Raw genomic sequence first — 13,249 nt, 5'->3', positions numbered from 1 at the left:
GTCTCCCTCTCTCTCTGTCCCTTCCCCACTAGCACTCTCTCTCTCTTTCTCTCTCAAAAATAAACATTAGGGGCACCTGGGTGGCTCAGTTGGTTAAGTGTCTGACTTCAGCTAAGGTCATGATCTCGTGATTTGTGAGTTCGAGCCCTAGGTGGGGCTCTGTGATGACAGCTCAGGTTCTGGAACCTGCTTGGAATTCTGTGTCTCCCTCTCTCTCTGCCCCTCCCCTACTCGCACTCTGTCTCTCAAAAATGAATAAACGTTAAAAAAATTTTTTTTAATAAAATAAATAAACATTAAAAAATAGTGGGGTGTTGGGGCGCCTGTGTGGCTCCGTTGGTTAAGTGTCCGACTTCAGCTCAGGTCATGATCTCATCGTTCGTGGGTTTGGGCCCGCATTGGGCTCTGTGCTGAACTCTTGCTCAGAGCCTGGAACCTGCTTCAGATTCTGTGTCTCCTTCTCTCTCTGCCCCTCCTCCACTTGTGCTCTGTCTCACTCTGTCTTTCAAAAATAAATAAATGTAAAAAAAAAAAAAAAACAATAACAGTGGGGTGCCTGGTGGCTCAGTCTGTTAAGCATGCAACTTCAGCCCAGGTCATGATCTCATGGTTCATAGGTTCAGGTCCCATCGGGCTCTGTGCTGACAGCTCAGAGCTTGGAGCCTGCTTTCGATTCTGTGTTTTTCTGCCCCTCCTCCGTTCATGCTCTTTCTCAAAATAAATAAACATTTAAAAAAAAAGAGAGAGAAAGAGTGGGAGAGAAAAGGAGTCAGTGAGTTTCCTAATTTCACGATTTCTTTTTGTGTTTTCCCCTTCTAGCCACTGCTGTGTTTCTCCTTATTTCTACTTTGTCAACATCTGTTTCTCTTCACCCCACAATCCCACTGTGTCCATATCTCCCTTCTCCTCAAAAAAGAAGAGCTGATGAATACCAAAAACTTGATTTCAGCTCAGGTCATGATCCTAGGATCATGGGATCGAGCCCCGAGTCAGGCTCCACGCTGAGGCTTAGGATCCTCTCTCTCTTTCTCTCTCTGCCCCTCTCCTGTGCATGCACATGCTCTCTCCCTCTAAATGAGGGGCTCTCTGCCCCTCATTTCCTGCATGGTGACTCAGGCTCAAGAACTAAACTTTCATTCTACCCCCGTTTTTGTTTTGTTTTTTTTTTAATGTTTATTTACTTTGACAGAGAGAAGGCAGAGAGCAAGCATGGAGAAGAGGCAGAGAGAGAGGGAGAAAGAGAATCCCAAGCAGGCTCTGTGCTGTGAGCACAGAGCCCAACTCAGAGGTCAGTCCCACAACCATGAGATAATGACCTGAGCCCAAATTAAGGGTCGGACACTCAGCTGATCGAGCCACCCAGGCATCCCTCATCCTACCCCTTTTTACAACTCTGTGCCTCTGTAAAAAGGTTTCTTCTGCTTGGAATCCATTGGGTTAAGAGCACAGACTCAGGAGCCAGACTGCCTGAGTTTGAATCCTGACAGAACCACTTCCTGCGTCAGTTTTCTTTACTTATAAAATGGGAACAATGTTACCTACCTCATAGAGTTGCTGTGAAGATTCTAGAAGTTATAAACATAAGGCACACAATAAATGCTTAGTGTTAGCTGGTACTTTTTACCAACTGGGCAACTCCTACTTTTTCTGAGGCCCAGCCTGGATCTAGTTCATTTTCCCAGTGGCACTGTCACTCCTTCCTTTGTTCTCTCACTGCTTGGTCCAGGTCTCTATTGTGGTCCTTTTTACTGTATTATAATAACCTATTTATGTGTCCATCTTCCATTAGATCTTGCAAATCATGAAAGGCAGGAACTGTAGCTTCAGCACCCAGAACACAGTATTTCCTCAATAAACAATTTTCCAGGAAACCAATCTAGTCCCACTGGGAGACCTGTGATTCCCAAACATGCTATGGAATTCTGTGACTCTGTACCTAAGCACACATGCCTTTCCCAACCCCTCTCCCCACTCCACTTGGAAAATCCACTCTTTCATTTTTTTTCGACTCATCCTTTCCATGCTCCAGGCCCAAGAGGCAGTTGAAATGTCACTTTTCCTGACAGGGAAAAGGGCCCCATCCTTGAGGGTCTTACTCAATAGATTTGGGGCAAAACTCTAAATCATTCTGATAGCTGATGGGCAGCCAGGGTTAAGAACCTCTGTAGCAGATACGAAAACTTAAGCTAAAGACCTATTTCTGTTCATTGAAGGGAAGACAGTAAAGATTCATACCAGTAGACTGAACCAATTCTGAAGGTTCTTCTCACTTAAGAAACATAGAGACAGTATGGCGTCTTCTTCACTGATGCTCTAGTTCCTGGATATAAAACTGATACACTTTGGAGGGTCTAAGGAAGGGCAGCAAAAGTGGTAGAATGTGCTGGGCCCAACCAAGGTAATGGCACGGGTGAACAGAGACAAGGAAAAACAGCTTTATTTGCACTGAGAGTTGGAGAATAAGAAGGACCTGAGCCAGCCTACCAAGCTAAGGAGTGAGATTAGGTTCCAAATGGACTCCACCTCCCAGCAGCCTTCCAGTTAGTACGATCAATAAAGGCTTGATGGGAAATGTATTTGCCACTAAATTACCAAAGTGTGCCAGCCACCTTACAAAAACAATACAGTTTCTTTTTCGCTGTAATTAAATTTCCACAACACCTCCCAACTACAAGTATTACAAAACCACATTTTACAGATCTTAAACTTGTCTTCAGCACTTAGCTCAAAGGTCTCATCATCCTCAAAAAATAGTCCTGCTAAACTCATCAGCTAAAAGTTCTATCCCAGTAGTGAGAAGAAGGTCTTTGCTAGCCCATGGGAATTCTTTTCCCATTTTCCCTAGCCAGTTAGGGCTGAACAGAAGAGGAAGGCTCAGATTGTAGGAGCCGGTGGGGGGGGGGGGGGGGGGGGGGAAAGTGAGCGAGGAAGGGCACAAGAGCTAATTTTCCCCAGTAACAAGATGGCATCTGAAGCTTGATGGGAGAGCAGAACTGGAGAGGCTTGAGGGAAGGGTCCAGGCCCTGTATTCAGTCAGAGTCACTGCTGGAAGAGGAGGAGGAGGAGGAGGAATGCTGTAATGGGAAAGGGGAAAGGAGACAGCATCAGATCCAATGACCATTGATCACTCCATGGGACATTCTTTGGTGCTCTACCCCTCCACCCAGCACCCCCTTGCTTCCTAAGAAGGTCAGCAGTTTTGAAACAGACTGTCTCTTAAACAGCAAAAGCAAACGTTTCTTTCAGCAGTGAACATATAAGAATGGATTAAACCTTCCTAAATCATTGCACAGAACTTAATATTGCATTTGGAGCATATTTCCAACTTTCTTTACCTGACTCAATGCCTTGGCAAGGAATAAATACAGGCACTAGCATAGCATAGTGCTAAGAGACAGCTGCTACCTTACAAATGCTTACTGATTGGTCACATGGAAAGTTCTTGTAGCTATGATTCTAAGACAAGTGAGTAGAAACAGCAGCTGTGTGCCCAACTATCTTTTCTTTTTCCTAAGCCCCAAATGGGAGAAAGTGAGGAAGGTGGGAGAGAAGGTGGAGAGAGTACTAGTCAAGATTCTTTACATGCGTACTCCCAACAACTGTCATCAAAAACACTTTTGAGTCTCTCTGGGGTAATTTCTCCCCCCAATTCAATCTCATCTTTCCTTCTCCTCAAGCTTCCACCAAAGACCTAGATCCAGGAGGTAGTGCCCAAAGCACTAAGGCAAATAAATAAACACTAGGCAGAAAAAGGTAAACTAAGGCCTCCTCAAGATCCAGGTTGGCTTTGTCCTTCCAGAGTTGTCCTGAGAGCTATTTGCTGCTTAACACTCTTCTAGAAGGAAGATACTTCACCTTGGGGCTGTGCACGAAATTTTTATCTGAGGTTGAGAGTCACTAAGAGTCCTGCTGGGTGGTAGGACAAAAAGGCCCATGTAATTAGCACAACACCTTGTGAACACTGAAGGTGGGTGTATCTAAGTTGCTAAAAGCATCTGGGGTGGGGTGGGGGGGGGAGCAAAAGTTCTGGGACAGAGAAAGACAGACAGGAAGGGCTTTAGATTCCAATATCTATGTCTAAGGCTCAACCTAGCCCTCCCTGATAGAAGGTCCAATTAGCCTAATATTCCAAGATTATCAGATTCTTATCAGTGGGAATCCTTTACAAAGAAGAACCATCTACCAGAGCCACATAATGGCTGCTTCACGTCCTCAGACTGCAAATCCCCCTTACCCATTCCTGCCAGCCTAGTCCCTCTGAGGGGGCACCCCTTCCTAGCCAGACTCCAGAGGGCACTGACCTTGCCATGTTTGTGGTGTTTGTGCATCTTTTTATGAGCTTTCTTCATTTTCTTCCTCATCTTCTTGTCCATCACCATTCCTGGTGCTACCATGCCAGGTGCCAAGGGATTCACAGGAGGCATGCCAGGAGCAGGTGGTGGGTAGGGAGGTGGGTAGGGACCTAGGGGTTGGCATCCTGGATACCCTGGTTGTGGCACAGGATGAGGGGGCCCACCTGGGGGAAAAGCTGGATTCCCCTGGGGAGCTTCTGGAGGAGTTGGAAAGGGGCCTGGAGGATAGGCAGGATTTACAAGCGGTGGGTGGGCAGGATTGGAACCTCCAGGGTACCCAAGGTTAGGAGGATATGGATTTGGCCCTGGTGGTCCTGGTGGAAGAAGCAAAGAATAAATTAAGATCAGAATTGCTCAGACCCTCTGGCAACAAATGCCTACAAAAGGTGAGAAACACCGTTTCTCACTCAATACTTAGAGGGAAAAGCAAAGGTGAGGAAGGAGAACGGGGCGTAGGGGAGACAAAGCTGCGCAGGAGACAAAGGTAAGGACTGACAGGACTGGGGGGAAAGGGAGACCGTGAACTCTAAGGAAAGACCATTGGTCAGCTATGGTTTAAGGACTGCTTTTGCGGTGGAGAGAGGCGGAGGAAAAACTGACACAAAAACTTCCTGTTGTGGGTTTCATATGAAAAGGGGTGGGGGTGAGAGAAGAGATCCCCAAACACCTACCGGCATTGGGATTCCACATGTTCAGGTGTTTCCTCCAGCCTGAGGAGAAAGAAATGAAGGCAAAAAGCTGACGGCGCAGAGGTGGGAAAGGGATTTTGAGCCTGAGCCCAAACCCAACGCGTCTAACCCTACAGTAGACTCAGAACTACCAGGACCTCTACATAAATGCTTTTTTTCCACCCGTTTCTTCTCCTACCTATTCTTTTCCCTAGTTTCCTAACTACAGGAATTTAGCTTCCAGGACCCCTCCACCTTCTACTACCTCTGACTGCAGCTGGAGGTCTCTAACTCCTCAGGAGAAGGGCAGAGTCCGCGAATCTCACCATCGTCATCCCTCACCACCCTTTCCGTGGTGACTTTAACCACCCACAGGCTACGGAAGGACCTTAATTTTACAGGCGCCAGCTCGGAGGGGAGGGAGTCAGGACCACCCCACCAGTCCTCACCCCCAGGCTAAGAGAAGGACCCGCCTCCCGGCGAAAGGGCAGGAGGCTCAGCAAAATCCTCGGCCGTTTACAAATGTAGACACACCCCCTTCCACATTAACAAGAGTAAATGGAGGTCCTGGCTCCTAGCTGCGGAGGGACCCCTGACCCAGAGACGGGAAAGGAGGAACCCAGATGCCCGGTCACCTTTACGCCACCGCCTGGGCTTGACTCATCTCGGCTCTCACTTCCTGGTCACCCCCAACCCTAGGCTTCAGCACCCGCCTCTGCTACCGCCTAATTGGTAATTATGTGGTCTTTCAGCGTTAGTGATTGGAGAACACACGCATCAATCACTCTAGCCCGAACTAGGCTAGAGGACAACCGTTGCAATAGGGGCGGAACCGGGATGCCCCGGCGGAGGCGGGTGTAGAGGGGCGGGCCGGCCGGAAATCCCTGGGGGCGGGGCCAAGAAAGACCGGGGAGGCGGAGGAGCGAGTTTCTGGGCAAAGTCCCTCCAGAGGCTTTGAAGAAACTCAGCCCATGCCCTCTGAGCTCCCAGTCCAAAGGGTGCGACACCTTGTAAGGTGAATAATACACCATGGTAAATACTGTAACACGAATATAGAGCATGTAAGAAAGGGCGGGGAGCTGCTGAGGCTCAGCCCCAAGCCTTAATTTCGCCACCTTCCTCCTAGCTGCCGTGGGAAGTAAAGAAACGTGCTTGGGCGAAATACAGAGATTACCTAATCCCTCCTTGGAGTCCCTATTTTAGGTGCATAGCTCTGCTACCTGTCGAATTGGGTAAAACAGATAAAACAAGTCATCTTCCCCACCCCACCCCCCCCCCTCTCGCCCGTAAGTAAGCTCAATGCCAAATGTGGGGCTTGAACTCACGACCTTGAGATCAAGAGTGGCATGCTCTTGGGGGCGCCTAGCTGGCTCAGTGGAAAGAACATGCGACTCTTGATCTCTGGGTCCTGAGTTTGAGCCCCAAGTAGGCTGTAGAGATTACTCAAATAAATAAAGGAATAACTTAAAAAAAAAAGGGGGGGGGGCATGTTCTATGTACTGAGCCAGCTAGGAGCCCCTGAAGAGGTCATCCTTGATGGCTCTCTTCTTCACCTTTCCCTCATCCCCTTCCAACACCACGAAGTGTTCATTTTGTCTCTCAAATAAATCTGAATGCCTTCCACTTCTCTCCATCGTTCCTGCTCCCAACCTACCATCATCTCTGGACTGGATTGCTGCCATGGGACTTTTTTTTTTTCCTTTTTTTTTTTTTTTTTTTTATCACAACAAACAAGCTTGTTTTAAATAAACATAGAAAACCATACACTCCAAACTTAAAAATACTCATTCTTGGGGCAGCTGGGTGGTTTAGTTGGTTAAGCGTTGGACTCTTGATTTCTGCTCAGGTCATGATCTTAAGGTTGTGGGATCTAGCCTCACATCCAGCTCTGCACTGACTGCGCTGACCCTGTCTGGGATTCTCTCCCTCTCTCTGCCCCCTCCTCCCCCCAAATAAATAAATAAACAATTAAAACAATTTTTTTAACATTTATTTATTATTGAGAGATAGACACAGAGCGTGAACAATGGAGGGGTAGAGAGAGGGGGAGACACAGAATCTGAAATAGGCTCCAGGCTCTGAGCTGTCAGCACAGAGCCTAACACGGGCCTCGAACTCACAAACTGTGAGATCATGACCTGAGCCAAAGTCGGACACCCAACCAACTGCACCACCCAGGTGTCCCAATAAACAATTTTTAAAAATACTCATTCTTCCTAAGCGTACTTAGACTATTCATAAAAATTGGTCTCAACTAATATAATTCAAATTTCAAAGAATTTTAGAATACATACTATATTCTCTGATCACAATGTAAAATGTAAATACAAACATGTATCTGGAAACTTAAGAAAACAAACAAAAAGGCTTCCAAATAACTTTGGGTCAAAGAATGAACCATGATGGAAATTAAATACTTTGAGCTAAATCATAATGGAAATATTACATCCCAGATTTGTGAGATACAAGAAATATGAAGAAAATAAATTTTATATTGAATTCATCATCTTGAATTAAGGATTGTAATAGATTTTGAAATATTTCTTTTTTTTTAATTTTTTTTAACATTTATTTATTTTTGGGACAGAGAGAGACAGAGCATGAACGGGGGAGGGGCAGAGAGAGAGGGAGACACAGAAAAGGAAGCAGGCTCCAGGCTCTGAGCCATCAGCCCAGAGCCCGACGCGGGGCTGGAACTCACGGACCGCGAGATCGTGACCTGAGCTAAAGTCGGACACTTAACTGACTGAGCCACCCAGGCGCCCCTGAAATATTTCTTAATGTTTTTAATTTATTTTTGAGAGAGAGCATGAGTGGGGGAGGGGCAGAGAAAGGGGAACAGAGGATCCAAAGTGGGCTCCATGCTGACAACAGGGAGCCTGATGTGGGGCTTGAACTCATAAATTATGAGATAATGACCTGAGCCACAGTCAGACACTCAACTGACTGAGCCACCCAGGTGCTCCAATACTTTTTATTTTTAAATAATTTTTAGATTCACAAGAGGTTGCAAAAAAAACCTAGAATTCCCATGTACCTACCCTTCCCCAAATGATAATATCTTACATAACCATGGCGCATTTTTTTTTCAACGTTTTTTTTTGTTTTTTTTGTTTTTTTTTTGGGGGGGGGGGGGGGGACAGAGAGAGACAGAGCATGAACGGGGGAGGAGCAGAGAGAGAGGGAGACACAGAATCGGAAACAGGCTCCAGGCTCCGAGCCATCAGCCCAGAGCCTGACGCGGGGCTCGAACTCACGGACCGCGAGATCGTGACCTGGCTGAAGTCAGACGCTTAACCGACTGCACCACCCAGGCGCCCCACCATGGCGCATTTTGATACAACTTCCTAATCAGCTTTGTGCTAAATATTTGAGATGAATTGGAATATTTTCTATTTTTCCTTAAGCTCTAGGACAATTTATATCTGTATTATTTATTTCTTGGAAGATTCGGTTTGAAAGAAATTATTGTTGTTTCTATATGGCCATAATGCCTTTTAGAAGTTAAATATTTCATGGGGTTCCTGGGGGGCTCAGTTGGCTAAGCATCGACTTCGGCTCAGGTCATGATCTCATGATCTCATGGTTCATGACTTCGAGCCCCGCTCTGAGCTCTCTGCTGTCAGTGCAAAGCTTGTTTTGGATCCTCTGTCCCCCTCTCTCCTCCCCTCTTCTGCTTTTGCTCTTTCTCTCTCAAAAATAAATTTAAAAAATTTTTAAAAGAAGTATTATTCATAATAGCCCCAAAATGGAAACAAATCCAATCAATGTCCATCAACAGATGAATAAAGTGTAGTATGTGTGTACAATGATATATTATTCAGCCTTAAAAGGAAGGAAATTCTAACACATGCTAAAACATGGATAAACTTGAAGATATTATGCTAAGTGAAGTAAGCCAGGCATAAAAGGAGAAATACTGTATGATTCCATTTATATGAGGTACCTACAGTCATCAAATTCATAGACAGAAAGAAATCGTCAGGGACTGGAGAATGGAAAGTTATTATTTAGTGGGCACAGAGGTTCAGTTTGGAAAGGTGAAAAAGTGCTAGAGAAGAATAGTGGTCATAGTTGCACAACAAAGTAAATGTACTTAATGTCACTGAACTGTACCCTTAAAAATAGTGAAAAGGGTAAAAAAAAAAAAAAAAAAAAAAAAAAAAAAAAAAAGCTCATTCTGGATACTGTGTGAGGAAAGAACAAGATAGGGAGAGGTGGTTAAAATGGAATCAGGGAAGCGCCTAGGTGATTCAGTTGGTTGGGCATCTGACTTTGGCTCAGGTCATGATCTCACCTTCTGTGTGTTCAAGCCCCATGTCAGGCTCTGGGCTGACAGCTCAGAGCCTGGAGCCTGCTTCAGGTTCTGTGTCTCCCTATCTCTCTGTCCCTCCCCCACTCATGCTCTGTCTCTAAAAACAAAAAAATAAAATAAAATAAAAATTTAAAAAATATATATATTTCTTAAAAAAAAAAAAAGTAATAATAAAATAAAGTGGAAACAGGGAGCCCAGTTAGGAGGTTACTGTTGTCATGTAGAGGAAGAATGGTGGTGGCTTGGATGGAAGTTGTGAAGAATGGTCAGACTCTGGGTATTTTTTAAGGTAGAGCTTAGCAGATTTGGACTGGATGTGAAGTGTGAAAAAAAATAGAAAAATCAAGGATGAACCCAAGGACACTGAGCAACTGAAAAATAGTGGTGCCATTTACTGAAATGAAGAAGATGAGCAGAGGAGCAGATATGAGTACAATTTTGTTGGACAAGTTAAGTTTAGGATGCCTACAAGATATCCAAGTGGAGATGTTGAGAAACCAGTTAGATTTGGCAATCTGGAACTCAGGGAGAGGTTTGGTCTGAAGAGAAAAAAAATTGAGAGTTATCCAGGTATGTAAAGCCAAGGAGCTAGATGAGGTCACTAGAGGGCAAGTGTGGCCAGAGCAGAAAAGAGGGTCTAGCATTTGGCCTTCAGCATGACAATGTTTAGAAATTGGGAAGAGGAGCAAGCAAAAGATACAGAATGAGTGGTGAATGAGGAAGGGAAAAATCAGAAGAGAGTATGAATGAAGCACTTAAGGAGGAAGCTATCAAATGTGTCAAATGTTGCTGATAAATTATGTAGGGCACCATCTGAGAATTGGCCATTGGATTTTGAAAGGATGGTGAACTTTTTTTTAACACTTTATTTTATGTTATTTTATTTTATTTTATTTTATTTTATTTTATTTTATTAGAGAGAGAGAGAGAGAGAGAGAGAGAGAGAGAGAGAAGCCCAAGGAGGCTCCACGCTCAGTGCAGAGCCCAACACAGGGTTTGATCCCATGACCGTGAGATCATGACCTGAACCGAAATCAAGAGTCAGACGTTCAACCAACTGAGCCACCCAGGTGCCCCAAGGATAATGAACTTTTTAAGAGTAGTTTTAATGACATGGTAGAGATGAAATTTTGCCTGAAACAAATTGAGGACAAAATGAGAAATGAGGAAGTAGGACAGCAAATAAAAGCAATTCTTCCAAGGAGTGTTGGTAAATAAGGAAGCAGAGAAGTGGAGCAGTAATCAGAAGAGGGTGGGAAGTCCAGGAAGGGCTTTTTTTTTGGGGGGGGGGGAGAGAGGGAAGCACAAATGGGAGAGGGGCAGAGAGAGGGGGTCAGAGGATCTGAGGCAGGATCCACGCTGACAGGCTGACAGCAGTAACCCTGATGTGGGGCTTGAACCCACAAACTGTGAGATCATGACGAGAGCCAAAGTTGGATGCTCAACCGACTGAGCCACCCGGGAGCCCCTAGGAAGGCCTTTTTAAAATAGGAGAGCTTAAAGCATGTTTGTAAACTGATGGGAATAATCCAGTAGGGAGGAAAAATGACATTGCTGGAGAAAGAAGAGATCATTGAAAGAACAAAGTGACCAGAAAGAGTAAGGTTTCAGTCCATGGATGGAGGGACTGACCTTAGATAGGTCAGTTCACGGGGTACAGTTCAGTGGTTGAGAAAATGAGTTCTGGAGCCAGACTACTTACTTTGTGACTCTGGACAAGGCACTTAAAAAGAAACTTCCAGGAGCACCTGGGTGGTTCAGTTGGTTAAGCGTCCAACTCTTTTTTTTTTTTTTTTAATTAAAGTTTATTTATTTATTTTGAGAGAGAGGGAGGGAGGGAGGGGCAGAGAGAGGGAGACAGAATCCCAAGCAGGCTCCACACTGTCAGCGAAGAGACAGGGGCTCAGGCCCGGCAACTGTAAGATCATGATCTGAGCCGAAATCAAGAGTCGGACACTTAACCAACTGAGTCACCCAGGTGCCCTCTCCCCAACACCTGTCCAATTCTGAATGTAACTCAGGTCATGATCTCAAGTTTCATGAGATCAAGTCCCGTGTCAGGCTCTGCATTGACAGTGTGGAGCCTGCTTGGAATTCTCTCTCTCTCCCTCCTCTCTGCCCCTTCCTCACTCTCTCTCTCTGAAAATAAATAAATAAATAAAAATTGGGCATCCACTTTCGAATGTCCCTTCTCTGTAAAGAGAGTTTCCTACTATTCTTCCTTTCTAATCTTATATTCTCATAAACTTTGCCTGCTGCTCAAGAAAAAAAAAACAAAAACAAAAAACAAAAAAAAAGAATTAATAAAAAAAAAAGAAACCTCCAGGCCTCAGTTTTCCCATCTATAAGACAAAGGATCATAATAATACTTAATTTATAGTGAGGTTTAGTAGTTTTTAAAAAAATTTTTTTAAAACATTTATTCAGTTTTGGGGCGCCTGGGTGGCGCAGTCGGTTAAGCGTCCGACTTCAGCCAGGTCACGATCTCGCCGTCCGTGAGTTCGAGCCCCGCGTCAGGCTCTGGGCTGATGGCTCGGAGCCTGGAGCCTGTTTCCGATTCTGTGTCTCCCTCTCTCTCTGCCCCTCCCCCGTTCATGCTCTGTCTCTCTCTGTCCCAAAAATAAATAAAAAACGTTGAAAAAAAAAAAATTAAAAAAAAAAAAAACATTTATTCAGTTTTGAGAGACAGAAAGAGACAGAGCTCTTTCTGGAGAGCTGGGAGGGGCAGAGAGAGAGGGAGACACAGAATCCAAAGCAGGCTCCAGGTTCTGAGCTGTCAGCACAGAGCCCAATGCATATAGAGAAGTTTAGATGACTTAACACACATGAAAGATTTAGAACACCACTGGACATACAGTAAGCCCTATATATGTATTGGCTGTTATTATTGTAATAGGAGGGAAATCAGAGTCTACAGGTCCAAATGCAAATGCATTGGTAGATGGAGTGGTGGGAAGATGTAAACATTCTTTGCTGATTGCTGTCCTTTTCTTTTTTTTTTTTTTTTCTTCACGGAAGTAAAAAGCAAGCTTGTCAGTTGACAGGGAGGTAGGAGGAAAAGGTTAGAAATAGTCATCTCGGAAAGTGGGCAAATGAATTGATTAGGGAACTGTCATAGGGTTGCTGGGCAGCATGAAGGGCCCACCTGAGGTCTGTGAGCCAAGAATATAAAGTGAGACCATTCAGCACAGGTGGTGGTTTCCTGCAGTAAAACTCCAATGCTTAGGTACAGCTGTGGAATAGAACTGGATTTAACTTGGACTAGGGTTTGCCTAGAAAATACAAGTAAGGGGAAAGGGAAAAGAGGGCAAGGCAGTTAAGTGTGCTTGCATGGTAGTGATTATGATGATAGATGATGGAAAATAAGCTGAAGAAGGAAGGAAAGACACAAGGATGTGATGGACAGTGACAAAGTGGCAGGTCAATGGATTGTATGTCTCAGTGGAGGCTCTCTAGAGTGAGCTGAATAGGTAGAAGGTGGTATCCAGAAAGTGGAATGCTTGAAAGAGTTCTTGGTGGAGGAAAATCTCCTTGGAAGGAAAAGGTCAAAGAAGAAAAGATTAAATAGATTTATCTGCTAGTGATGTATAGAATGTATATAATGAAGATAAAAGTAGTGATAAAAAGAGACTTTGAGCCAGTTGCTGAAATGTTCAACAAATACAGAGGAGTGACCAGGAGGTCTGTAAATGATCACAACAGATGAAGTAGCAAGTGGTGTGGTCTGATGGCATGTATTTCACTTTTTTAAATCAATTTTTTAATGTTTATTTTTTATATTAGAGAGACAGAGAGACACAGAGCATGAGCAGGGAAGGGTCAGAGAGACAGAGACAGAATCTGAAGCAGGCTCCAGGCTCTGAGCTGTGAGCTGACAGCACAGAGCCTGGGACGGGCCTCAAACTCATGAGCAG

At 44.7% G+C, this 13,249-nt stretch overlaps 1 protein-coding gene across 3 annotated transcripts; it reads right to left on the bottom strand.

Moving 5' to 3' along the window:
* Window positions 1-2,419: 2,419 nt before the first annotated feature.
* Window positions 2,420-5,808, bottom strand: PRR13 (proline rich 13). 3 transcript variants are annotated; one of them, XM_007081382.3, is made up of 4 exons: window positions 5,656-5,808; window positions 5,024-5,062; window positions 4,302-4,666; window positions 2,420-3,074 (listed from the first exon to the last, which is right to left on the bottom strand). In XM_007081382.3, exons 2-4 carry the CDS (start codon window positions 5,040-5,042, stop codon window positions 3,030-3,032), a joined length of 429 nt encoding a protein of 142 aa, XP_007081444.1. In that variant the 5' UTR covers window positions 5,043-5,062; window positions 5,656-5,808; the 3' UTR covers window positions 2,420-3,029. The 3 variants fall into 3 exon arrangements, with proteins under 3 accessions (XP_007081444.1, XP_015392737.1, XP_007081445.1); XM_015537251.2 differs by lacking the exon at window positions 5,656-5,808 and adding an exon at window positions 5,470-5,647; XM_007081383.3 differs by lacking the exon at window positions 5,656-5,808 and adding an exon at window positions 5,286-5,432.
* Between the last annotated feature and the right edge of the window lie 7,441 nt (window positions 5,809-13,249).

The sequence above is a fragment of the Panthera tigris genome, chromosome B4, assembly GCF_018350195.1.
Source record: "Panthera tigris isolate Pti1 chromosome B4, P.tigris_Pti1_mat1.1, whole genome shotgun sequence".
Taxonomy (NCBI): Eukaryota; Metazoa; Chordata; class Mammalia; order Carnivora; family Felidae; genus Panthera; species Panthera tigris.
Note: the sequence above shows the minus strand (reverse complement) of the source record. Positions and strands in the feature narration are given on the sequence as shown.

What these genes read in the sequence shown, in the direction of transcription:
- PRR13 (XM_007081382.3), bottom strand. An exon ending in AACACCACAAACATGGCAAG is followed by an intron (nt 3,075 to 4,301) that starts GTCAGTGCCCTC and finishes TTCCCATTACAG; the next exon opens with CATTCCTCCTCCTCCTCCTC.